The following is a 27,995-nucleotide window of genomic DNA, read 5'->3' on the forward strand; positions in this document are numbered from 1 at the left end:
TTTTTTAAAAATTCATTACAAATTAAATGAGATATAACAAAAAATTGTTAAAAAATTTAGAGTGGCGAGAATTTGCAGAAAATGACTTTAAAATGCAAATAATTGGTTTACATTTTTGTAATATATCTCATTCTCATTTTTATAAAATTTTGGAAAACAATAGAAAAAACAATTTCTCAATTTTTTTAATTTTTTTCAAAAAAAATTGGTTTCGCGGTTTTTTTCAGCGTTCCAAAAATATATTCGAAATTTTTTATCACATTCTATTCTTTTATGCCTAAAATTCGAACAAATCAAAAATTAAAATTTATTTTCAAAAACATGGATAATCCCCTTTTTGTTACTTACCCTGAACTGTTACATATTATACAAATATCTCAACTTGAAGTGCGTACAGAATACAGATGTATTTTTAAATCCTTTCAACAAAAATGTATCAATATCAAGTTTTTTTCAGAGAAGATGGCGGCTTCTCCTATTAGTCAGCTTGCAAATTGGAACGACGATAAAGGAACATCGAGGGAGGGACTGCACAACTTCCCGGATAAGCTGGAGGGATGGCAGAACTCCAGAGAAGATGCATATCTAGAGGCTGCCGGACTCACTACAAACCAAATACAAACTTTTGCTTTTGATTATAATAAGGTAAAAATAATCATTTGCTGAAAGGATTGGTTGAGTTATTTATAAATGCATATAATATCGAAAGTTTTTGCTACTTATCTGAGCCTAATGTCTGCTCAAAGATAGCTTTAAATTCCAGGAATATAGATATGGTTAAAAATTAACCTTAAAAGTTTATCTTCCAGTAATAATCCGCACATAGTATCTCCTTTTTTCCGTTCGCTTCCAAATAATTGAAGAAATATCTTAAGAATTATAAGAGATATAAGCACACTGCACCTGCCTATATATTAATTGTATTCTTTTTGCAAAAAGAATTCAACGCTAAATTTTCTTGCCTTTGCTTGTTTTCTGTTATTTCGCTTAATAAAGAGCGGTTTACTTTTTCATATTAATTTTATGGTCGCTCGTTATTTCTTCTCAAGATGTATATTATAATAATGTTTCTTTGTCTGAATGGAGTTTCTTTATCATCTAACATTATTATTATTTATAGATGTCTGGCTTTCTTTTCCCACAGAACACAGACCAAAAGAAAACAAAGAAACAGGGCAAGCAACCAAAGATTACAGAACAAATTGATTCACAAATAAAGGAGAATATAAGCATGAATCCAAACATGGAGTTTGGAGGGTCAGAAAATGAAAAAATGTATATTGAAAGCGAAGACGAAAACAATCCAGATGATTTAGAACGTAGACTTTCAAATCAAGAAGGTAAGATTTTGGTAATTTCTATCTAGGATGAAAGCCTCGTCTTTGAATCGTATTTTGTTTATCTATTAGCAAACAATAACAAAGAAACAATTGACATAAGGCAAATATTTTATTCTGACTATACATAAACCTTCCCTGGTCATGTGAGGTCCTACAAAACATTTGGGCCGGATCGGTTCAGCCGTTTGGACATAAACAAACACAATAACAGACAAGCAAGGTCGTCATTTTTTCTCGTTCTAAAATTTTCGCGAAATGTTTTGTTTAAATTTGTGTGCGTTTTCAAAAACAAAAAATTTTGACATTTTTTACGGGAAAAAATGTTCGACGAGCCGTGATTCCCGTGAGCCTTCCCCAGGTCATGCGAATTGCCACAAAAATTTTGGGTTCGATCGGTTCAGCCGTGTTTACTTGTTTTGGATACAAACATATCAACACACACCCAAGCAAAGAAAATAGATTTACGACAAAGTTTGAATGCAATATTACACAATAATATATTCTCGAATTATTAGCCATCCTATAGAATAAACATAGCTTAGAGACTATAAAGCAATGTATACATATCTACAATATAATTTCAATACATTTCATATTTTCATTAAAGAATCTAAGACAATTTTTTCAGCTGAACTTCGGATTATTCAAGAGTCGCGGAAAAAGCTTAAAGGCGGAAGAAGAGGATCGAAAAAAAAGTTAAACATTTCAAAAATAATGAATCGACATTTAAATTACCAAAATTTGTTTTCAAGTTTTTTTTTCTTACAATCATTTCAATACATTACAGAACAGACCACCCGTTTTCCAAACTAGTCAAAGGATAAAATTATTGATTCAAATATAGCACTCCATTCAAAAATGATCGAGTTTGATTTCAAATAAATCTCAAAATTTTGTAAACCAGCACTTTAAAATTTTATAGAAACTTGATTGAAATTCTTTTTTCTTAATTTTGTAAATTTTGTCAAATTGTTGCAGAAGTGTATCTGGTGATATGTTACAAGGTGGAAATCTCATCAGAGCTTTGGCGGGAAATTTATCACCATTTAATGCACAGGTGTACAATTTATCTACAGTCATAATCATACTGACCCGGAATAAAATTATAATTAATCAGACTACTTAGCAATCTTATTTTACAAATATGATTAATGGAACGATAATATCCCTAATCCTGCCAATTCCAAAAGTTTTCTTCGTTTAAAATTACCAGAGATACGAATGTAGCACGTCAAACTAAAGTAAAATGCAAGTAAGATTAATAACTTATATGTTTTTGATCATAACTTCTGTTATTGAAGAGATATTGAAAAGAACAAAAATGTTTTGAATTTATAATATGTAACCTAATAAATTAGCTTTTCTTACACTTGTACGCAAAATCAGAACTAAAGGAGCAACGGAGTCAAAAAGCTGTGACAGTAATGTCAATTGAAATTGACCTTCTCCTTCTGGTTAGTTCGCAGTGGTAAAGTCAACTGATTAACTGTCAATTAATTCCGGGTCTGGTTATGATTGTACTTTAACTATCTTTTTCCTTACATAATAGAATTAGAAAGAGAATATGATACATAATTCAATGTTGGACCTGGTAGACTTCTATTTATCATAGAAATTTGAAAGAAAGAAAAAATCTTGAAGTAAAATTTATAGATTCAACTAACAATATTTATGTTGTCGGATAACCGGATAATTTTTGTTAATTATGTCAAGTTTGTATGTTTCTTATGGCCTTTTTAATTATACCAAATTAGAAAAAAAAGATTCATTTACATTAAGGGAAAGGGGTATTCGAGACCATAATTATGCAATATATGTAAAGTAGATTATACATGTGTACTTTTAATAAATTAAAAACAAGCTCTTTCTACTCCGCACATTCTAATCTCACATCTTTCTAAAAAAAAAAAGAATTAAAAATAGATATAATATTTGATATTACTCCATATTTTTCCAACTAGTTCTGCCAGTAAACCACTTGTTATTTACTTAACATCAATTTTTCACATGTAAATTCTTAATCCTTTATTCTTTTGTTAAGGTTGTAAAGTTCATGAATGATTATGAGCTGGTCTCCCGACTTTATCTGCACTATTATATGTATGCGGGGAAATAAATTGCATTCTTTTTGCATTCTTTTTGCACCATCTGTCACTTGACATCCTTTACAGCAAACCATTATTCTTTAAAAGCAGCATTTTACTTCAAATATATTTTCTTCAGTTGAGATACTTTTTCCTCCTAACTGAAGAAGAAGTTTTTTTTGTGAAGGGGAAAAAAAATAAAGGAAACAGTGGTAAGAAGGAAAAGGGGAATTGAGAAAAATATAAAAATAAGGGAAAATGAAAAATACAAATTTAGAAGTAGGATTTTTTTGGAAAAGCCAGGACAAAAGACTAGAAAACTGATGAAAGTAAAGAGATTTTCAAAAAGATTTGAAAGGAACTGTAAACCTAATATTGATGGAGTGGCATGTCCAATTCAAAATAATAACGTGAAAAGGTCTTTTCTAGTTTAACTAGATATCCATGTTGTTTTCTAGAAACTATTTATTCTTACTTGTTGGTTCTCTGCGAAAGTGTCTTTGAACTCCCTAAACTTATCCTTTTTCCATTTTGTTTGGTCTAGGAAGTTGCAAAAATAGAAAGTTTTATATATTAATAATTTGCAATAAATCGCAGCACCCTACCCCTATACCTTTCAAAGAAACGTTTGTCTTTCTTATTTCTTTCAAATGTTAAAAAATTCATAGTTCCAACTGTTCTTCTATTTAACTTTTGAATTTGAAAATGTCTTGTTGCATATGAATATAATTGAACAGTTGGATGGTGGCCATGCAAAAATATCAGAATATTAAATGCCTAATTGTGGAGTACAAACGCAGTACGTTTTAATTAGGTCTACAAGCTAGAAATGTAAACAAATCAGAGAAAAATCTAACAACGGATCGTACTGCATTGTTCATCTCAAAACGGGTTAAATGTCAACAACCAAGAGAAAACAAAGAGGAGAAGTTAAGAGATAAGGGAAGAGAAGAGTAGAGAAGAGAAAAAAAGAAAAGAGAAGAAAAAAGAAGAAAAGAAAAGAGAAGGAAAAAGAACAGAAGAAAGAGAAGAGAAGGAAAAAGAACAGAAGAGTAGAAAATAGAAGAGAAGAGAAAGAAGAAAAAATAGATTGCGTGAAATAGAGAGCTTGCATTTTACAGACGTTAAATCATAAAAATATGTTTAAGAATACCTTAAACTTTAAAATAATTGGAAAATTGTATGATATTTTTGAAAAAATGTAGTTGCCCTAACGTACATTTTTTTTATCAAGATTTTTGACCATTTGTCATTTGATAAACTGATATTTTTTCGTGGCCATCTCAGCCATTGATTTTGTGTTTGTATCGCAACACATTTTTTATAGCGATTTTTTTTTTGGCAGAAATTGAAAGTGATATTGGAAATATGATTCATGGATGTCCAAAGAAACCCTTTTTTTCCTGGCTTCTGTGCAGCCATTTTTTCCCGGCTTTTGTGCAGTCATTTTTTCCTGGCTTCTGTGCTGTAATTTTTTCCTGGCTTCTGTGCTGTAATTTTTTTACTGGCTTATGTTCAGCCATTGTTTCCTGGCTTCTCTACAGTCATTTTTTCCTGGCTGTAGCCATTTTGTCTAGCTGAGAACCATTTTTTCTTTAAATAAACTTCTTAATTAAAATTTAGTTAATGTTACTAGGTGAAGAAATGCATAAATATATTTAAACAAGTTTAGTTTACGCATTTGATCTTTCAATATTAAAGGTCGTGTCTGCTTCGTCCAGAAATATGCATTATTTAACCTTATAAACCACCCTTATCCCTTTATACTAATACCTTAAACATATATATTCAAAGAGAATAGAATATATATTAGAGTGGAATTTAGACAATCCCTCGCTATCAATTTTGTCAGTCCCTTTCAGCCTAAAAGGGAGTTCAAAGTGTACAAATCATGTAAATGTTCACAAATTATATGCAGTACATTAATACAGGTTTCCATAGACTATCCATTTCAATTTCAAATTATTTAAAGCTGTTAAATAAACTTTATAAAATGAATTATGTGAATAAAAAACATCATTTAATTGTAAAGTGAAAAGCATAGAGCCTATGTGAAAAGATCATTGGTCAATTATGAAACCAGCCTATTTCATAATTTGGTTTTCTTTTAATATTAATTTTAGATTTTCTATAAAATGATGTTCCATCGGCCCAAAAGGTTATATAGCACAAATATGTGAAGTACACCTGCAGTATGGAAACAGTACAACAAAATGGCCGTTTTACACTTTTTTTCTAGTAAATTCCACTTTAATATATATTCTATTCTCTTTGCATATATCCCATGCAAACTTTATAATTACCCTATTTTTCAAGCGCAATCTAATTTTTTAAGGAGTGGGGTTACATATTGTTTTTTTTGTACAAAGCAGGTCACAAAATTATGTTTCTTCATTAATGTTGATACTTTTTATTTTATTTTTCTTTTAAAATAAATCCTGCAGTACAACTAATATACATTCAATTCAGCAGCGGAAACGTGAATTGTATTAATTTTCATAAAACTAAATATAAAAGAATCCCGGTGTTATAAATGTAGACTTTTTTTGCACAGACAAAATAGTTTAAATAGTCTTAGTCATGATTTCGAACTTAAAATGTCAAGCGGTAGAGTATCACGTGCAACATGACTTAAGATTTAACCTTTCACCGTTATTCGTGTTATTTTTTCATTCAAATTAAGATTTATATATTTAAATAGTTACTCCAGAGAAATAATAGTCAACTTCGCCTTAGTATTGATGCTTTGCGCACATTTTCTGAGAGTTTTTTTAACATATCAGATTTAAAACGGATAACTAAAGGATTCTGAAAGTCCGGAGAAGGTTAAATTTATTCAACTTTACAGGTGCGACTTTGTGATATCGTAGCTCCGTTTTGATTTTACGCATATTTTATCAGAAAACCAAAATAACTTGGTTACATGTTAAACATTCAAAACATTTTTGTTCATCTCAATAGTTTTTCAATATGAGAAGTTGATATTGAAAGCATGTCCAAATATCACTCTAACAGGAAATTTACTTATTTTATGACGTGATATATATTTTATATATATAAATATAAATATCGATGTTTTAAATAAAAAAATTTTAATTTTTGTTCTGTTTGGATTTTTGGCATAAAAAAAATCAAAAATAATTTTTAAAGATTAAAAAAATCCGCGGCACTAATTTTTTTTTGAAAAAATAAAATATTTTGGAAATTTTTGGGAAAATGTTTATTTTGTCGTTTTCCAAAATTTTTTAAAAATTCATTACAAATTAAATGAGATATAACAAAAAATTGTTAAAAAATTTAGAGTGGCGAGAATTTGCAGAAAATGACTTTAAAATGCAAATAATTGGTTTACATTTTTGTAATATATCTCATTCTCATTTTTATAAAATTTTGGAAAACAATAGAAAAAACAATTTCTCAATTTTTTTAATTTTTTTCAAAAAAAATTGGTTTCGCGGTTTTTTTCAGCGTTCCAAAAATATATTCGAAATTTTTTATCACATTCTATTCTTTTATGCCTAAAATTCGAACAAATCAAAAATTAAAATTTATTTTCAAAAACATGGATAATCCCCTTTTTGTTACTTACCCTGAACTGTTACATATTATACAAATATCTCAACTTGAAGTGCGTACAGAATACAGATGTATTTTTAAATCCTTTCAACAAAAATGTATCAATATCAAGTTTTTTTCAGAGAAGATGGCGGCTTCTCCTATTAGTCAGCTTGCAAATTGGAACGACGATAAAGGAACATCGAGGGAGGGACTGCACAACTTCCCGGATAAGCTGGAGGGATGGCAGAACTCCAGAGAAGATGCATATCTAGAGGCTGCCGGACTCACTACAAACCAAATACAAACTTTTGCTTTTGATTATAATAAGGTAAAAATAATCATTTGCTGAAAGGATTGGTTGAGTTATTTATAAATGCATATAATATCGAAAGTTTTTGCTACTTATCTGAGCCTAATGTCTGCTCAAAGATAGCTTTAAATTCCAGGAATATAGATATGGTTAAAAATTAACCTTAAAAGTTTATCTTCCAGTAATAATCCGCACATAGTATCTCCTTTTTTCCGTTCGCTTCCAAATAATTGAAGAAATATCTTAAGAATTATAAGAGATATAAGCACACTGCACCTGCCTATATATTAATTGTATTCTTTTTGCAAAAAGAATTCAACGCTAAATTTTCTTGCCTTTGCTTGTTTTCTGTTATTTCGCTTAATAAAGAGCGGTTTACTTTTTCATATTAATTTTATGGTCGCTCGTTATTTCTTCTCAAGATGTATATTATAATAATGTTTCTTTGTCTGAATGGAGTTTCTTTATCATCTAACATTATTATTATTTATAGATGTCTGGCTTTCTTTTCCCACAGAACACAGACCAAAAGAAAACAAAGAAACAGGGCAAGCAACCAAAGATTACAGAACAAATTGATTCACAAATAAAGGAGAATATAAGCATGAATCCAAACATGGAGTTTGGAGGGTCAGAAAATGAAAAAATGTATATTGAAAGCGAAGACGAAAACAATCCAGATGATTTAGAACGTAGACTTTCAAATCAAGAAGGTAAGATTTTGGTAATTTCTATCTAGGATGAAAGCCTCGTCTTTGAATCGTATTTTGTTTATCTATTAGCAAACAATAACAAAGAAACAATTGACATAAGGCAAATATTTTATTCTGACTATACATAAACCTTCCCTGGTCATGTGAGGTCCTACAAAACATTTGGGCCGGATCGGTTCAGCCGTTTGGACATAAACAAACACAATAACAGACAAGCAAGGTCGTCATTTTTTCTCGTTCTAAAATTTTCGCGAAATGTTTTGTTTAAATTTGTGTGCGTTTTCAAAAACAAAAAATTTTGACATTTTTTACGGGAAAAAATGTTCGACGAGCCGTGATTCCCGTGAGCCTTCCCCAGGTCATGCGAATTGCCACAAAAATTTTGGGTTCGATCGGTTCAGCCGTGTTTACTTGTTTTGGATACAAACATATCAACACACACCCAAGCAAAGAAAATAGATTTACGACAAAGTTTGAATGCAATATTACACAATAATATATTCTCGAATTATTAGCCATCCTATAGAATAAACATAGCTTAGAGACTATAAAGCAATGTATACATATCTACAATATAATTTCAATACATTTCATATTTTCATTAAAGAATCTAAGACAATTTTTTCAGCTGAACTTCGGATTATTCAAGAGTCGCGGAAAAAGCTTAAAGGCGGAAGAAGAGGATCGAAAAAAAAGTTAAACATTTCAAAAATAATGAATCGACATTTAAATTACCAAAATTTGTTTTCAAGTTTTTTTTTCTTACAATCATTTCAATACATTACAGAACAGACCACCCGTTTTCCAAACTAGTCAAAGGATAAAATTATTGATTCAAATATAGCACTCCATTCAAAAATGATCGAGTTTGATTTCAAATAAATCTCAAAATTTTGTAAACCAGCACTTTAAAATTTTATAGAAACTTGATTGAAATTCTTTTTTCTTAATTTTGTAAATTTTGTCAAATTGTTGCAGAAGTGTATCTGGTGATATGTTACAAGGTGGAAATCTCATCAGAGCTTTGGCGGGAAATTTATCACCATTTAATGCACAGGTGTACAATTTATCTACAGTCATAATCATACTGACCCGGAATAAAATTATAATTAATCAGACTACTTAGCAATCTTATTTTACAAATATGATTAATGGAACGATAATATCCCTAATCCTGCCAATTCCAAAAGTTTTCTTCGTTTAAAATTACCAGAGATACGAATGTAGCACGTCAAACTAAAGTAAAATGCAAGTAAGATTAATAACTTATATGTTTTTGATCATAACTTCTGTTATTGAAGAGATATTGAAAAGAACAAAAATGTTTTGAATTTATAATATGTAACCTAATAAATTAGCTTTTCTTACACTTGTACGCAAAATCAGAACTAAAGGAGCAACGGAGTCAAAAAGCTGTGACAGTAATGTCAATTGAAATTGACCTTCTCCTTCTGGTTAGTTCGCAGTGGTAAAGTCAACTGATTAACTGTCAATTAATTCCGGGTCTGGTTATGATTGTACTTTAACTATCTTTTTCCTTACATAATAGAATTAGAAAGAGAATATGATACATAATTCAATGTTGGACCTGGTAGACTTCTATTTATCATAGAAATTTGAAAGAAAGAAAAAATCTTGAAGTAAAATTTATAGATTCAACTAACAATATTTATGTTGTCGGATAACCGGATAATTTTTGTTAATTATGTCAAGTTTGTATGTTTCTTATGGCCTTTTTAATTATACCAAATTAGAAAAAAAAGATTCATTTACATTAAGGGAAAGGGGTATTCGAGACCATAATTATGCAATATATGTAAAGTAGATTATACATGTGTACTTTTAATAAATTAAAAACAAGCTCTTTCTACTCCGCACATTCTAATCTCACATCTTTCTAAAAAAAAAAAGAATTAAAAATAGATATAATATTTGATATTACTCCATATTTTTCCAACTAGTTCTGCCAGTAAACCACTTGTTATTTACTTAACATCAATTTTTCACATGTAAATTCTTAATCCTTTATTCTTTTGTTAAGGTTGTAAAGTTCATGAATGATTATGAGCTGGTCTCCCGACTTTATCTGCACTATTATATGTATGCGGGGAAATAAATTGCATTCTTTTTGCATTCTTTTTGCACCATCTGTCACTTGACATCCTTTACAGCAAACCATTATTCTTTAAAAGCAGCATTTTACTTCAAATATATTTTCTTCAGTTGAGATACTTTTTCCTCCTAACTGAAGAAGAAGTTTTTTTTGTGAAGGGGAAAAAAAATAAAGGAAACAGTGGTAAGAAGGAAAAGGGGAATTGAGAAAAATATAAAAATAAGGGAAAATGAAAAATACAAATTTAGAAGTAGGATTTTTTTGGAAAAGCCAGGACAAAAGACTAGAAAACTGATGAAAGTAAAGAGATTTTCAAAAAGATTTGAAAGGAACTGTAAACCTAATATTGATGGAGTGGCATGTCCAATTCAAAATAATAACGTGAAAAGGTCTTTTCTAGTTTAACTAGATATCCATGTTGTTTTCTAGAAACTATTTATTCTTACTTGTTGGTTCTCTGCGAAAGTGTCTTTGAACTCCCTAAACTTATCCTTTTTCCATTTTGTTTGGTCTAGGAAGTTGCAAAAATAGAAAGTTTTATATATTAATAATTTGCAATAAATCGCAGCACCCTACCCCTATACCTTTCAAAGAAACGTTTGTCTTTCTTATTTCTTTCAAATGTTAAAAAATTCATAGTTCCAACTGTTCTTCTATTTAACTTTTGAATTTGAAAATGTCTTGTTGCATAAAGAAACATGGGAATCAATGACGACCTACATTAGTTTTTTCTTATTAGATTTCATTGTTATCTCCCCCCCCCCCCAGCTTCTACATTTTTTAAAAATCCTGTTTTCTCCCAAAGAGATATAAAAACCATTTTAAACTCTCCTCTATACGGTTCTTAGTACTTGGCAATGGAGATGATAAGTTCTCAAAGATAAAATGTTTTTGGAGTGATCTTTTAGTAGGTCTCTAACTTAACGACCAAGCATTTGTTTTTATCATAATTTCATTTAATTTTATATCTTTAAAGTGTATAAATTTGTTAGCATTGTATATTATATTGCAATAGAAACCGTTGTAATTAAACCATAAGATATGAAATAATAATAATCCAGCTTCTCAGTAAGCAAGCCAGATTTTAAAACTGTAGGATTTTTCGTAAAAATTAAGCTGTGCGTATTCTTTAAATATTTAAGAAGATCATTCGGTGTTTATTGGGTCTAGCTAATTCACACCACTGTTATATCTTAATATACCTACAGACTAAACAGTATCTCTTATGAAATATATTTTTGTTGCTAGAATCTGTTAAAAACTTTATACTCTGTAGATTATTTCCATATTTCTAAAGAATATTTTTGTAAAAATGTAATCTATGTATGGATGCATATCTTGTATAGCCTTATCTGTTTGGCTAAACATGTAAAGGAATATTTTCTCTTTTTTTCCCTATCTTATAAACGCTTCTAAAGCGATCAAACTTATTTACATTTTCAACTTCATAAATTAGCACATATTTTGCCAAAAATAAAATACAGTCTATAACTTTATTATAATTTGAACTACAAATCTAAAATATACTTTTTTAAAAGCCCTGAAAAGATGGATTAAGTGGTGTGTCCCATGTCAATATTTATCCAGATTAAAAAATAAATTTTTTAAAAACTTTTCCGACGTAGTTTTTGATTATTTTAAACCTCCCTGTTACCCGAACCAATAAAGATAGAGGTATTATTTTTGTTTTAATTAGTTGGCCTTGAAAAGTTGGACTAGGATCATATGCATATTAATCTCCCCTATCTCAACTCTAAGATGATGAAGTTATTGGAGGGGGTGCAGAAGCGTATTCAGGAATTTTTCAGGGGGGGGGGCTTAAATTTTTTTTTCTTTTCAGGGGGCCTTAAATCAATAGATTTCACTGATCCAGGGGGGGTCTTAGCCCCCCCTAATACGCCTCTGGGGGTGGGGGGTGTTACACCGGGGCCCATCATCACCCCCTTTATTAGCCAAAAATAGCCTAATTGGGATAGGGTTAACAGGGTCGAATATTGCCGCACATCTTTGTGTGGAGTGTTCAATTTTCTACAAAAATGAGATTAGGAAATCTCCAGAAATATTTTTTCCAGGAACCAACAAGAACCAGACTAGAAGATAAGATAAGATTCAATATAATCACGACTTTAAAGGGAGTGTTCGCGAAAAATGAAAGGGGGTATAGGCTTAATGCGATAAAAAAGCGCTTTTGATCGCTACTAATCTTAGTTCTATCTGTTGCGTCTATAAGGAGAAAATTGTTAAATACGTCTCATACCGAATAACTTAGCGGTCATACAAATTGAGAAAATTACAACATACTAATTAGACCGTAAAAAATCAATTTAATTTCAAACAAATCATTTAGATATTACAACAATTTTTTTCGGAAACGTTTTCAACGGATTTCGAACATTGTGAGTGGTGTGCGGCATTCTTAGATAGTTGCGCAAGTGACAAGAGAAACAAACAAATTAATTTAAAAATATTGTAAGATATAAACTATGTACAAATGTGGCGAAAAATAATCGATGACTATAGGTTGTAATATCTGAATGATTAGTTTGAAATTAAATTGATTTTTTACGGTCTAAGTCGTATGTTGCAATTTTCTCATTTTGTATGGCCGCTAAGTTATTCGGTATGAGACCTCTTTAACAATTTTCTCCTTATAGACGTAGCAGATAGAAGTAAGATTAGTATCAATCAAAAGCGCTTTTTTATCGCATTAAGCCTATACCCCCTTTCATTTTTCACGAACACTCCCTTTAAATGTTTTTAGGTTTTATCTTTTGAGTTCAGAGATGATGTTTCCAGTTTTCAAGTTGTTCTTTCAGACGGAGTAAACAGTTCACACAGGAAACATGATAAACAAATAATGCAACTATTTTTAATTACAAAGCTTGTAAATAAAAATTGGATTATATTTAAAACTATCAAAAAATCTAATAAATGTCATCGAAACGTTTTAACTGTTTACGGGACAAATGAGACAATTCCCGGAGACGGGAGACGGGATAAAATGCTTGAAAAATGTTACAAAACAACGGCTAGATTAACTTATTTAGAAAAAGCGGAAACAGCTTGAATCCGAAGCTTGCTTCTCTAAAATTTTCCTGTGGAATTTTATTCCAAAATTTTATTTCTGCACTTTGTGTTTCCTAAAGGAAATTATTACTCGACGCATCCTCTAGTTTTATAATTTATATAACTTGGCAACCTGATGGTGTAAACATGACATCAGATTGCAAGATCAGTTAGTATCAGTTCCTTTGGCCTAGAGCCATTTAAACATTTGAAATCTTAAGTAAAAAAATCAATTAAATTATATTTTTGTAAAAATTAAATTTGTCATGAACTTTTCTAGGTGCTTCTTAACCTCTAGAACTGTTAGTAGAATAACGAAGAATAAACTAGGAATAAATACAAATATAACAATTCTTTTCTTTTCTTAAACATGAAACAAAATTGTTTGCCTTGAATTTAGTTTTCCAATTGTGAAAGGAATTCAAGAGAAATCGATTTGGAATCAGGTTTTTAACTTTCCCATCTAGTTTGAAAGTTTAAATTTGAAATGCAAATTCAAATGTTCCATTAATTTAAACTCGACATAATCCTTGATCTGCGACCAAAATAGAATGATTTGTTTTTCCAACTGTTCAATCTGCAAAAATTCATAGAATTAGTTTAAAATATGATTTTCAACCTTCGGGTCCAGGATGGTGCAGTATTTAGTCGGTATTAAAATATGATTTTCAACCTTCGGGTCCAGGATGCTGCAGTATTTAGTCGGTATTAAAATTCAATAAATTCTATTAGAAATGTTACAAAAGAAAGTATTGATTCCTTTAACCTTTTTCTTTAGAAACCTTGGGTTATTTTAATAAGGACATGTATTGATGGATGAGCCTCGTTGAGGTGCTTTTTAACGTTTAAGGTTTTTTACATAATAAGTGCTCCTAAAGAACGCGAGTTATTTGTCATATTTCAAAATTGTATTGTAAAGCAAGCATATTAAGCATGTGATTTTGAAATAGTGTACACATTTTTGTATGTGTGACATTTTTTCTGAAATCCATTTAAAGAAGCAAAATTTCTATTTTATTTGGAATTCTCTATTTTAAAGGGTTTTTATAAAGACTAGCCCTTAAAACTATGCCCCTGAGTAATCAAAGCCTATCCAGGCCCGGGGGGGGGGGACTGACTCACACTCTGTGGTATTCAGTTAACGTAAATTTGCTGGTGTAAACCAGGGGCTAAAAAATAATTATTTTTTCTCAAAGATTTAAACTCATTGATTTCCACAGCGCATTTTATAGATGCTTTTTCGTATGATTTTCTACTTCAAATTCAATTTATACCATTATTTCCTTAAAAATCCTATTTCCATTTATTTTTAGTTCTTCAGTAAATTTAAGCAAAAATTTCGAGTTCGTTTGGTTTTTTAATCGTTTACGGCACTTGAAACAATCATCATTTAAGACATTACTGGCAAGTTTGTAAGAAAAGAAAAAAAAATTAGTTAAACATGTATTTGTCAAATTTTGCAGTCATTATACGTGTTGAATATTTTGAAGTAAAAAATCAAACAATCCATATCAACAAGTACTTCATTGTCAGCAAGGAGCAGCAGGTTATTGGAGATCCTGTTCCTATCAAACAGTTTTCAACACTTGATCCTACAATCCAACTTTTCTCTTCTCCTTCCAGTAATCTCCCCTGTCCTCATCTAAACGAAATCCCAGAGTTACATGTAGAGAAAAACATAGATATATCTCTGACTGAAGATCATGAAAAACTTATTGACGATTTTCTTAAATTTACCAATAATGATTCAGTTAGAGAAGGGGCTGAAGACAGAGCACAACTAAACAGTAATCTGTCTGCTCTTACTAAAGTTAGTATTTTAACAAAGTAAAATAATGTTTTTTATATTAGTTTTATTCAAGGTACGTTGGGATCATTGCTATACTGAAACTGGTTATTTTTCTAATTTGGATACTTACATCGGGGCATCTGAAGGTAAAAATAGATTCTGATTCGTGATTGAACTGAAAGATTTGTGTCTTTCTGAATGTTCAATGTTTTTTGTCCATACTAAGATATAATTGCTAAGTACAGCTAAAAACATCAAATTATTTATTTTGTTCATCCTTGCTGCAAAGGTTTTATAAAAATCCTGAAATTTGCAAATATCCCAATTCTGTCAAAACTTTTATTTCTTTTCATATATAGAGCTTGGTTTAATTTCCGACATGTCATTGATTTTTGCTTAAATATACATCCTCAGTATTTTTCACTGGTTTCAGTTTTGGACGATGATAGACTTGTGTTGGCGAGAAAAGGACATCAGGAATTGATCATATATTGATGAAAATTAAGGCGACATCCCTTATTCCTAGAATTTATGATAAAAATTAACTGTTTACGTGAAGTAATAAGCTTGTCACAAATGTTTACCTAAAGATAAATATTTAGTAATTATTTTAAACATATTAATATTTAAAATTCCCTCCTTTCAAAAATATATGTTCTGAAGGATATCTGCAACATTTCTTTCTCAAACTTTGAGAATCAACCCTTCTCCACCATGGAGGTTGGAGCAGAGTGTGAGCTGTAGCTGAATTGCCATGTCTCCCTCGGAAATCTTAGCATTTGTTGCAGTATCCACCACCCCTCTGTGATCTAAAATGTGGTTCTTTATCCTCTCAGTTTTTAGCGTGCAGTGCATTTGCTACCCACCCCTCGTGTGTTCTTAAACATTTCTTACATTAAATCTGTGATTTATCATATTATTATTTGGTGCACTTACAATTCCTTCCTCTGTAATATTAACTATTTAGAATTTATGCATCCATTAGAAATTGATATGGATAATTTTTATCCTTTAAGTGTACAGTTTTAAAACATTTTCTTGTCCAGAATGACAGAAAAATATTTGTAATTTTAAAACGGCATTTTAGAATAAATTCATATTTAGTTTTTTACTATTTATAGAACGATAATTAGATTTACAAGATTATGATTATCAAGAAGAGAACTGATTTAGTTATTCAAGATTATCTATAAAATATTACAGATCAAGTATCGGTCATCAACACCACTGATCACAGATTCGCCTCTAATTCTGATTGGGGAACTCGGTAGAATCACTGGAGCATTCTAAGCATGGTTTATAAATTCTAAGGGTTCCCATGGCTTTAATACGTATACAGAGGGATGTACCTTTTTAAGACAATACATTTTTTTGGTTGCAAAACCCAATTAGGTCAGAAAACATTCAGATTATTTCTCTCAATACAAAAACCATCGAAGCCAACATTCATAAACTTATTTTCCTGTAAAAAATTGAATCTAGTTGTCATAAAACAACCCTATACATATACAGAAAACAGGAAGAGTGTTGTAGACCATAAAAAAGCCAAGTTTGCGGATGAAATTTGATAGAGGGGGGATTACCTTTATTTACGGGCAAGAAAATGAAATAATGCCCAAAGAAGATAGATGGAAAAAATGGGTATTTCAATTCAAATATAAGCTAATTCCAAGAATGGGTAGGATGGGGGGAGGGGAGGATTAAAAAAGATTTACATGAAAGAATCCCTCAGAGCATAGGTTTACTCTATGGTGTATCCTAGTGTGTATCCTATTATTAAATAAGTAAATAATACAATAGGTTTCCGATCCATACCTGTCAATCAACCAGGGACAGATCAATTGCGTAATGGACAGGGCAAGGGGGGAAAGTGATTAGGATAGGATGGGAAGGAGCAGTGTGAATAGGAGAGGGAGAAGGCGTGGGGTGGGGAGACTAGCAGGGAAGAAGGGTAGGGGGGAGGGGGAAAGATGACAAAGAAAGGAAGAAAAGGATAGGGGGAATGGTTATGAAAGGTGACAAGGAAAGGAAGAAAAGGATAGGGGGGATGGTTATGAAAGGTGACAAGAAAAGGAAGAAAAGGATAGGGGGATGGGTATGAAAGATGACAAGGAAAGGAAGAGAAGGATAGGGGGATGGTTATGAAAGGTGACAAGGAAAGGAAGAGAAGAATAGGGGGATGGTTATGAAAGGTGACAAGGAAAGGAAGAGAAGGATAGGGGGGTGGGCTGAAAGATGACTAGGATATGAAGGGAGGGGAGGGATGATTTGGGTGATAGGAAGGAAAACGATGGTTAGGGAAAGAGAAGGGCTGATTTTCTAAACTTCAACTTTGTCAATGTTTAAAGATTTACTAAAACTAGGCCAATCGTTATCAAGCAAAATGTTGTATATATCGAAAATAAGCTGATTGCAGAAATATAGCTGAAAATGAAAAAAAACATCGTAGGGTTCAAGTGCAGTTTCTTTAAAGGATATTCTAAAATTTCCTTTTTTTTAATACTTCATTTTGAAAATTATTGATAAGTTTCGATTCTTTTCGCAGTCGATAAAGTTTGTTATTATTATAAAAAAAACACTTTCGCAAAATCCATATCTTCATGAAAACCTTGTCATTACTTGACAACCCTGTATTGTAAGAAAGGAAATATGCAGTTTTAATTTTCAATTTCGGATTGTAGTAGTGCAAACATATTGGAATTCAGAACCTTTCTTATCTAAACATTTCACTAACTTCATATTTTTATTCTTAAAATAGATATTTTTGGTCCTTTCTGTGTTTCCCTGTGTAGGGTGCAGAGTATCATTTCAAATTTACATTATTTAGACATTTAAATTCTAAACGGTAGGCCACTAGGGGAGTTAATGTGTACATACCAATTCCAGTAAAATCACAAAACCATTCCCAAAATTCAAATCCTGGATTTATAATAATATATAAAAAAGGTTTATAATATTTAGAATACTGTGAAATATTGAAAATTAAAAGATTCTTGTGTGAATCAATATTTAACTTTTTCACATACTGTTAAATTTTATTAAAAAGTCTTTTTGAAGAAAAAACAGAAAGTGAAGTTAATAAAAAGTATTATATATATCCTGAACAAGTGTTTCCGAACAGTTGGTCTGTTCAGACTTGTTCACTGTTAAAGCATACAATCACTCTTCATCATTTATAACACAAAAGTTTTACTACCCAAACCTTGCACATTGCAGAGATGGAGACCAGGTTTCTTGTTGCCTGGAAAACCTCGTTAAACTGTTTGAGTCCTGGTAAAACCTTTTCCTCCAATAAATCTTGGTTAGAAGGTAAAAGGATGCTATGACTGGGAGAAAAAATAAGTAAAAGGAGAGTGTACAAATAAAGAGAGTGAATGAAAGAATGAAAATTAAAGACAGTAAAGAAAAGAATTAAAGATTACAACATTTATGGCAAAATAAAGGAAGCAGAAAATGTTGAGTGTAAAAACTTATGATAATGAAAATTGATAAGAGAAATTGTATTCAGAAAAAATAGCTAAAGTTTTTTTTCAAACTTAATTCAGATAAGTTTGCAATAACGTTGATTGTCTATTAAAAATTCCTGCCCGGGATTTTTTCTTTTATATTGATTTGTCTATTTTTCTGTTCATTTATCTGTTTATCAGTCCTTCTATATTCTATTCTAAGTTTGCTTGTAATCATGAAGTATATACACAATCCAAGCCTCTCTCCATGCTTGAACATAAATTCTAAACTATACTTGATTTAAGAACAGACTCAGAGCAAACTTACACAATCTACATAAACTATCAGAGGAGAGGAGGAGGAAAAGGCAAGGAAAGTCAATTGCGGTCGTGTATACTCTGTGTACATATTGAAACCAGTTCTCTTTGGGCGGAATTTGTAAACAATAATAGATGCATCAGTGTTCGTTTAGTATCCGAGGAGGTTAAAAGCATTAAATTTTGATAATTTTGATAATTGACATAATAATTTCCTATGACCAGAATATTTCATTGATTTTTTATGTGAATGATGGATCCCATGTCAGGCTTCGACATCCGTCTTGTGTTTACATTAGCGCCCAGAGAGAGTACACTGCAGTACTAAAGATGTGCACACTTCTGAAATGACTTTCCTTGCCTTACATCCTTGACACAGCCAAATTCTGAGCAAGTATAGCGTGATTTGTACATTATACGACTGTTTACAATTCATGTACACAGGTTTCAGAAGGAAAAACGGAACAGTGTACCAAATTGATGTATATATTTGAAAATATGTTTAAAAGGAAAATTTGAAATAGTTCAGTTTCTTTCTGAATACCTCGGTTGGGTTTAAGGAAACAAAAATGCCAGACCACATTTTAGAAATTCCGAAATAACTGAAAAAAAAACTATTATATTAATTAATATCTATTAATTAATATACCCTAATAGTGAAGTTGTAGCATCACTAATTTACCTAAATAGTGTAAGCTGTTTTTATACCTGTAAACCACGTCAATGGTAACAATATTACAGTTTAAATTTAGACATGCAAAACTTTTCCTCCAATTATCAAATTACAAATTAACGATGATTGGGGCTCAGCCTACCCCTTGAATGCATCAGTGAAATCTATGATTTCCAGGATATTTTTTGCCCCAACGAGTGCTGAGCCCCCCCCCCCTCAGACAGAATATTTTAAACAAATTCCTGCATTCGCCCGTGGATACGAATTAAAACTTCTTAATTTGTCATTTATAGGATCTCTTTATAAAATAAAGCAAAAGTCGTGACTTTACTACGCATCTCATTTTTTTTTAAAGAAAAAAAAAAGTTTAGTTTTCTCGTACTATAATAAAGGGATATTTTCCATTTCCATTGCCATTTCCATAGTCCAAAGAAATCCAATATTAGAAAGGGTAAAATTTAAAACCCAAACATATGTTTTAAGATTGAGTTTTTTTCGCAAAAAATGTTGGTGCCAATTCTTTAAATTATGAAGGCTTTGTACGTACGTCTTAGAGTATGTTTTTCTTAATATCTTAAAGTTTACTTTAGAGGAGTACGAATTCAGCATGAATTTTTATATTCTGAAATAAATTAGCAGTTTAAAATCTAGTCTCAACTGGGTTTGGTTTGGATTTAAGTGGGATTGTTGCAGGTGGTGGGAAATATTGGACCCTAGGGAAGAATATACTGTATATACTGCGGTACTCCCATATCTGTGCCTGCCTTCTCTATATCTGTATATGCCTAAACTAATTTTGATTGTTTATCAATGCTAGTCTCTACCAAGGAAGATACAACAGGAACTCACTTTACTTCTAGATTCTACCAAGGAAGATACATCAGAAACCCTCATTGCTGCTAATTTACACCAAGGAAGATTCCCCTTTAACCCTCAATGCTGCTAGTTTTTACCAAGGAAGATACACCTTAAACCACCTATTGCTGTTAATTTATACCAAGGAAGATACAACAGGAAACCCCATTCTTGCTAGTTTTTACCAAGGAAGATACACCTTGAACCCACATTGCTGCTAGTTTATACCAACGAAGATACAAATGCAGGAACCACCATTGCTGATAGTTTTTACCAAGGAAGATACAACAGAAACCTCTATTGCTGCTAGTTTAAACCAACGAGGATACAACAGGAACCACCATTGCTGATAGTTTTTACCAAGGAAGATAAAACAGGAACCCCCATTGCTGCTAATTTATACCCTAGGAAGTAACAACAGGTACCCCCATTACTCATAGTTTTTACCAAGGAAAATAAAGCAGGAACCCACATTGCTGATAGTATTTACCAAGGAACATATACCATGACCACCCAATGCTTATAGTATTTACCAAGGAATATACACCATGAACACCCAATGCTGATAGTATTTACCAAGGAACATATACCATGAAAACCCAATGCTGATAGTATTTACCAAGATACATATACCATGAACACCCAATGCTGATAGTATTTACCAAGAAACATATACCATGAACACCCAATGCTCATAGTATTTACCAAGGAACATACACCATGAACACCCAATGGTGATAGTATATACCAAGGAACATATTCCATGAACACCCAATGCTGATAGTATTTACCAAGGAACATATACCATGAACACCCAATGCTGATAGTATTTACCAAGAAACATACACCATAAACACCCATCACTGCTAGTGCTACTAATGACGTAATGACGTACTTAAGAGAACGAGCTGGACACAATGGAAGACTTCATCCGGTCGACAATTGTAGTGTTTACAAGATACGAACACAGTAGTTGTTTATGTACCTCCTATATAGAAATTGTTGTACATTCATCATGTAAAAAAATATGGGGCCGGATTCTTGGTGTATTCTTTTTGTGTTCAGTACAGTACAGATTTGATTCTGTTTATGCATTTATGACACAACATTAATTTGCATTTACAAGGTTATAGAATAAGGCTCCACTTCAGAGACGGCCGTAAAGATTCTATTCTGGCTTTGTTTTTACATTCATGTTTTTTAAAAGCCCCAAGAATTTTTAAAGACCAAAGATTGGAAGTTGGTTCTAGATAGAAACTGTTGTATAATATTGGAGAAATAAGGTAAGAGGTCGGTGTGAAAGCCCAGCTCTTTGTGATCTTGTGAGAATTATGGTTTTGTAAAGAAAAAATTTCAACAGTCTCAGACCAAGACTTAAATAATAATTAAGATATTCCCAGGAACCCCCCTCCTCCCTTAGCAGAAGAAGTTATGATGGCAATGTATTTTTATTAATGAGTTGAACGTCGTCAATAAATTCTTAGTGTGTGATAACCCCCCGATTTTTAATGGAAAAAAAGATACTCAAAGATGTTCAGCTAGTCTCAACTTTAAATATAGTAACCCTTGACATAAATAGAATTTATTAAAAGCACAAAGATGAAAGTCGAGAAAAAAATGATAAAAATAGACAGTGGAAAACAGAAGAGGAAAGACAGTTGGATGAAAAAGTTTTGTGTTTCTGGGATAAAATGAAGATTCTTTTGTATTGTTTTGTTTTCTTACATTGGTTGTGACATGTGACAATTTCACACAAAATTATATAAACGCCAGTAGACAGATGCAATAGAAAAAGCTGTAAGACCCCCCTCCCTTCACATCGTTATAGTTTTGTTTAGTTTTATTGTGGATTCAAGTACTGATGTTAAATTAACGAGAATTTTAGGTTTAGTTCATCGATCATAATGGTCAAAGCAATGTTCTAAATACATCCATAAACTTTTCATTCAGGCGCGTTTATCAAAAAGTTTTTTTAGCTGCCACAAACACGATTATAAATTATTTTTTTTTTTAATTTCTTAAGGGAACGAATCAACCTATGTAACCCAAGGATAATATATATGTATGATCCTATATACACAACGATTCACGGCGCAACCCTTAAATTTTTTACAATAACAAGCAGTTAATAATTTACAACCAACTATGATATCACTTAAAATTACGTAGAAAATTTTCTCAAGTCAACTGTTGTTCCTAAACTTATGATATTGCGAATATTCCCCCATTGATATTACAAGATGCCCCAGGGGGAGGGATATTCTTGGGATAAAACACTTAACTTTCATTACAGTGTTTACATACTGGGGTAATAGTTGTAATAGTATATATAATATTATATATCAGAAAAGCAAACACTTCTCAATATTGTGCTTTCATGAAATAAAAGATTCAAATAAATCTTTTACTTTAATTCATTGAATTGATGTATCAAGACGAAAAAATAAGTCTTATGAGTTCGGACTGTGGATACTTTAACAAAGATTTTACTAAATGTTTGAAGCCTTTTCCCCTGACTCCCACTTTCAGTAATGTGGTAAGTAATACAGTTTTTTTAATGAGTAGTATAAAAACCAGATTTCTAAGTGTGGTATAAAACCAGTTAATAAATTTTGGTAGTCAAAGCAGATTCGTAGGGCATTTAAACCCAGTGTCAGAAGCATTTAGATTCTAAATTGTGGTATTTATGCTCGTATATTAAGTGGTTAAGCTAGTTTCTGATGTAAGGTAAATCAATTCCTTAAATGTGGTATTTTAAACAAGAGTTTTAGAGTGCAGAATCAATTACAAATGTCAAAGTCGTTCCTGGGGATCGATCGTTCCTGGGGATCGATCGTTCTTTCAGGGGAACTCACGAAAATATCAAGGCCGATGCCTACGTTCCGAAAAAAGACCGAACGCATAGAACGGGTTCTCATAAATATCAGGACTTTCTATAAATCAACAAACGTGGAACAATTGGTAATTGGTTGATGATCCGTCTCACCCTGAACTAAACGTTGTGTGTGTACTGCTGTGATCTAAAGTACACTGGCCGAAGAAAGATTGGGTTTTGATGGAGAGTGGTCTTGATCGTTCTATCAGGAACACATTCTAAATCTGGAACTCATTCCTAATCTAGATTTTGCTCTAATATAGACTGGGGTTGGATGGGGGGAAGGCCGCGCCGCCCCCCCCCCCGCTATGATTTTGCCCTTAGAGTTGAGATTGTTCAACTTTTCAAGGCCAGCTCATTAAAAAATAGATCTTTACCTGAAATGGTGAGGGTGCAAATGTGGTTTTAAAAATATCATAAACTACGTCAGATAAATTCCGAAAATATCTATATTAATTTTGACAAATATTCAGACGCGGATAAAGGGGGGGTCAAGGTGTCGAAGACCCCCCCCGTTTGAAAAAATTGGGGGGTCTTTTCTAGAGACTAACTAAAAAGTTTACTGTTTCACTGTAACAGTTTTCGAGCAGATTCTTTAAGGTGCTTTGACAAAAAATTTCATAATTCATTGATAAATCGAGATAGTTTTATTTTTTATCAATCCAATAGATTTTAAGTTTTAGCCAACACAGTAAGTAATTGATTATTTTGATTTAAACATTGAAACACATTTTAGATTTTATTAACATTACAGCGACATCAAACGATATTAGGGGTGTGAAATTGTGTGACATTTTTCAGAAATCATTTTACAGATGAAAAATTGTTTTCTACTTGGAATTCTAATTCACAGATATTTTACTAGAAGGGGATCATTCTTTTGACGTACTGTCCTGCTTTTATATAGTCTGTATTTGTACTGGTACAGACAGGTACAGCCTGCTCCGTACATGGATTCAAATTCAAATTATAGAAAAGAAAAATATTAAAAATTGACCGATTTAATGAAAAAATATATTTTTTAGAACTAATCAATTTAGATAGAGAGAAACCTTTCATTTACCATTGCTTGCCCAATTTCTCATATTTTTTTTTAAAATTTGTTAAATTTTTGAACTCCAGTTTTCACGCAGATTTTATTGATAAAAATAACAAAAAGCTTTAATAATTTTGTTTCTCACTTATACCAGTGATTTTTTTACGTTTTTTATCTTTTAACCTAACTTGAGGGGACATTTTTAATTTTTGATAAAAATACATTTTTAAAGTTATGCCTCAATATTCCAAGTAGAATGCAATTTTGCTTCTGTAAAATGATTTCAGAAAAATTTCACAAACTTGCAAACCCCTAAATGATAGTGTTTGATATAAACGTTTTTATGTCAATATTTTTCTCCGTCCCATCATAGTTTTATTGGGAGTTCCCCCCCCCCCTTTTCAAAAGCTGGATCCGTTTCACGAAAATTTCGCATTTTTTGCGAAAAAAATGTTTTTTCGCGACCATTTCGCAAACAATACAAAAAAGGCAAAAAATACTGAATTTTTAAAAACAAATGCAAAATTTTAGTGAAAAAGACTAAATTTTCAGAATACAAGACTCATTTTCAATAAGGAATTTATCTAATTTCTAAAGCGTGGTATCTAAAACAAAACAAAAAACGAAAAATTACGACTTAAATATTAACTTTCTAAAGCGTGGTATTTAAACTGGTTTCTAAACTGTGGTATCTAAACTGGTTTCTAAACTGTGGTATCTAAACTGGTTAGTAAAGCGTGGTATTTAAACTGGTTACTAAAGCGTGGTATTTAAACTGCAGTTTCTAAAGCGTGGTATCTAAACTGCAGTTTCTAAAGTGTGGTATTTAAACTGGTTTCTAAACTGTGGTATCTAAACTGGTTAGTAAAGCGTGATATTTAAACTGGTTACTAAAGCGTGGTATCTAAACTGGTTACTAAAGCGGGATATTTAAACTGGTTACTAAAGCGGGGTATCTAAACTGGTTACTAAAGCGTGGTATTTAAACTGGTTACTAAAGCGTGGTATCTAAACTGGTTACTAAAGCGGGGTATTTAAACTGGTTACTAAAGTGTGGTATTTAAGCTGGTTTCTAAAGCGTGGTATCTAAACTGGTTTCTAAAACGTGGTATTTAAACTGGTTTCTAAAGCGTGGTATCTAAACTGGTTTCTAAAACGTGGTATTTAAACTGGTTTCTAATGCGTGGTATCTAAACTGCAGTTTCTAAAGCGTGGTATTTAAACTGGTTACTAAAGCGTAGTATCTAAACTGGTTACTAAAGCGGGGTATTTAAACTGGTTACTAAAGTGTGGTATTTAAACTGGTTACTAAAGCATGGTATTTAAACTGGTTACTAAAGTGTGGTATTTAAACTGGTTACCTAAGTGTGGTATTTAAACTGGTTTCTAAACTGTGGTATCTAAACTGGTTAGTAAAGCGTGGTATTTAAACTGGTTTCTAAAGCATGGTATTTAAACTGGTTACTAAAGTGTGGTATTTAAACTGGTTAGTAAAGCGTGGTATCCAATCTATCGAAAACAGATATTCAGAACAGTGTCTAAGGATAGATAGGGGTGCTATAGGGGGAATCTTAGATCAGAAATTGATAAAATAAGAATAAGAATAAAATACAATATTCTTTCCTTTATAGAAAAGGTTTGATATAATTTTGTATTTTTAAAGGGGGGTTTTATCATGACTTAAATACCACCAATCAGAATTTTGTTTAAATAATAGAAGAACTATAAAGATCCCAACGAGGTAGATTGATCAATACTCCGTAATGTCCTGCAGACATCCTCGCCTATGTCCCAACCGGAGCTCCTGAGTATAATTCTTCAAGAAACAAGTAGCAATTAAATAAGTATACCTTAGGATACAGCAACTTTGCATATAGCAATATAATATCATTTATTGAAATTTTAAATGATTATTCTATGATTTCAATTCTATTACCATATTTTTCAATTTTTGGATTTCTAAACTTATATATAACAATTATCAAGCGTTTGCATGAAATATTTGTTAACGATTTCAAAATCATCTTTCGTTAACGCGTTAATAAAATTGAGATAATTAACAAACGGAAAATGCAGTTCTTTGCAAAGGACAAACGGTATTCTGAGAAATTGGTACATTCGGTTATTGCGACTATCAAACAAACAGCATGAAATTTTTGCATTTCTTTTTTGGCGAAAATCTCACTTTTTTAGCGAAAAAGATTACAGCGAAATTTCCCGAAAAAAACGAAAATTTTCTCTTTATTGCTCAAGCGAACGAAATGCGAAAAAATGATTTTTTTTTCGTGAAAAATGAGAAATTTTCGTGAAACGATGTACCCTTTTCGCTGGAAACCCTAGGTTGAAAAAATGGCATCAATGTTGGATTAACCTATAATCAACCGATCTGCACCAATACAAATAATTTAGCTGAGGAGGGATTTATTGAATGTTCAGTTCTCTGATTCGTGTTTTCATTCCTTTAACTTGATTTCAGATCTTGATTAGAGATGATGAAAGATAATAGAGTGTGCACTGAGCAGATACGAAAGGAACAGAGCACGCGTCCCAAATCATATTGGATGTTATCTCCAAGCTTTAACGCCAAAATACGCGCATAGCACTAAAAAAACTGGCATTTTCTGTATTACAATTTTTATATTAGCCTTATATATTTTGAAAATGATTCTTCGTTTTAATTTTCTGATTGGTCCCTCGACAAATTTTGAGCTAGAAACAATCTAATATGGGACACCCTATATTTCACAGTAAGATTTAGCTAGACATTGTAAATTAATGATTTAAGGTAGGAATAGATGCATCTGTCTTTCCGTTTGCATCGAATAAACGTTAAAACGGCTGAACCGATCGGGCCCAATTTTTTTTGTGGGAACTCACATGATTCCAGGGAAAATTTACGGCTGGTCGAAGTTTAACGATTTTGCCCTGGAAAAATTTCGAAATTTATTTTTTCAAACTCACCAATTTAAACAGAAAAAATCTGCGAAAATTTGAGAATGGTGAACCGGTTTCAGAGTTCAAAGCTTAGATTTCTTTAGGAAAGGTGGCACGAAGCGCCTTTAAAACAATATTAAACACACAATTATCATCTTTACCACTTCACAAGCTAACAGTTATAAATCCGGCTAATGAGGAGAAATCAAGAACCACATTAAAATTGAAAAAATCGTCAAACTCAGTAATAAATCCATCCTCTATGGATCTTGATCTTCTATTATGTTCCCAAGTTGTGGATTTGTGTTGATTTAGTATTGTTTGAGGAGTGCCTCTCAATACCCACCCTTATCCAATCAACCTATAAGGGGTTGGGGCAAAAAGAGAGGAGAAGTATTTGGTAAAATAAAGGGATAAGAGATCAACGGAGAAATTTGCGCTCTCATTCACCTGAAATTGAGTTATAACGTTGTTTAAATAAATATGAAAAATTTGACTTTCAAAGAGCAATATATCAAAAATCAAAGAGTTATAAGTTTTGTTAGACAAATTTACATCATTTTTGATAGTAATAATAAAAGTGTAACAAAAAAGGTAAACCAAAATGTAACAGAGATATTTAAATTAAATTTTGTGTTCATTGACTATCCTTGTATGTAGTTTAATATGTTTGTATTTCTTTAAACAAGTCTATTACTAGCCGGAAATTGAATAAAACCTGAAACCTTTTAAAAATAAAATCGATATTTTCCGGAACTATGGATAGAGAGAGAGGCAAGAAGAGAACAGGATTCAGGAATAAATAAAAAGGGAATTATAAAAACATTCTGATTGATTTGACATCATTGCTAAGCACAAGTTTCGTTAATTGTCTAGTTTTTTTAC

The 27,995-nt window shown here is 31.5% G+C and overlaps 2 protein-coding genes across 5 annotated transcripts; both read left to right on the plus strand.

Moving 5' to 3' along the window:
- Positions 1-436: 436 nt before the first annotated feature.
- On the plus strand, positions 437-4,144 carry LOC111704691 (uncharacterized). 2 transcript variants are annotated; one of them, XM_023477005.1, is made up of 4 exons: positions 437-645; positions 1,121-1,340; positions 1,969-2,035; positions 2,319-4,144. In XM_023477005.1, exons 1-4 carry the CDS (start codon positions 463-465, stop codon positions 2,464-2,466), a joined length of 618 nt encoding a protein of 205 aa, XP_023332773.1. In that variant the 5' UTR covers positions 437-462; the 3' UTR covers positions 2,467-4,144. The 2 variants fall into 2 exon arrangements, with proteins under 2 accessions (XP_023332773.1, XP_023332772.1); XM_023477004.1 differs by lacking the exon at positions 1,969-2,035 and having other exon boundaries at positions 455-645.
- Positions 4,145-7,102: 2,958 nt separating this feature from the next.
- Positions 7,103-16,048, plus strand: LOC111704702 (uncharacterized). 3 transcript variants are annotated; one of them, XM_023477021.1, is made up of 10 exons: positions 7,103-7,310; positions 7,786-8,005; positions 8,634-8,700; positions 8,984-9,062; positions 12,880-12,956; positions 13,465-13,514; positions 14,648-14,994; positions 15,036-15,119; positions 15,407-15,450; positions 15,637-16,048. In XM_023477021.1, the coding sequence occupies exons 1-10, from the start codon at positions 7,128-7,130 to the stop codon at positions 15,719-15,721; spliced, it is 1,236 nt and encodes a 411-aa protein (XP_023332789.1). In that variant the 5' UTR covers positions 7,103-7,127; the 3' UTR covers positions 15,722-16,048. The 3 variants fall into 3 exon arrangements, with proteins under 3 accessions (XP_023332789.1, XP_023332787.1, XP_023332788.1); XM_023477019.1 differs by having other exon boundaries at positions 7,120-7,310; positions 15,047-15,119; XM_023477020.1 differs by having other exon boundaries at positions 7,120-7,310; positions 14,648-14,730; positions 15,047-15,119.
- Positions 16,049-27,995: the final 11,947 nt, after the last annotated feature.

The sequence above is a fragment of the Eurytemora carolleeae genome, unplaced genomic scaffold (assembly GCF_000591075.1).
Source record: "Eurytemora carolleeae unplaced genomic scaffold, Eaff_2.0 scaffold627, whole genome shotgun sequence".
NCBI classification, from domain to species: Eukaryota; Metazoa; Arthropoda; class Copepoda; order Calanoida; family Temoridae; genus Eurytemora; species Eurytemora carolleeae.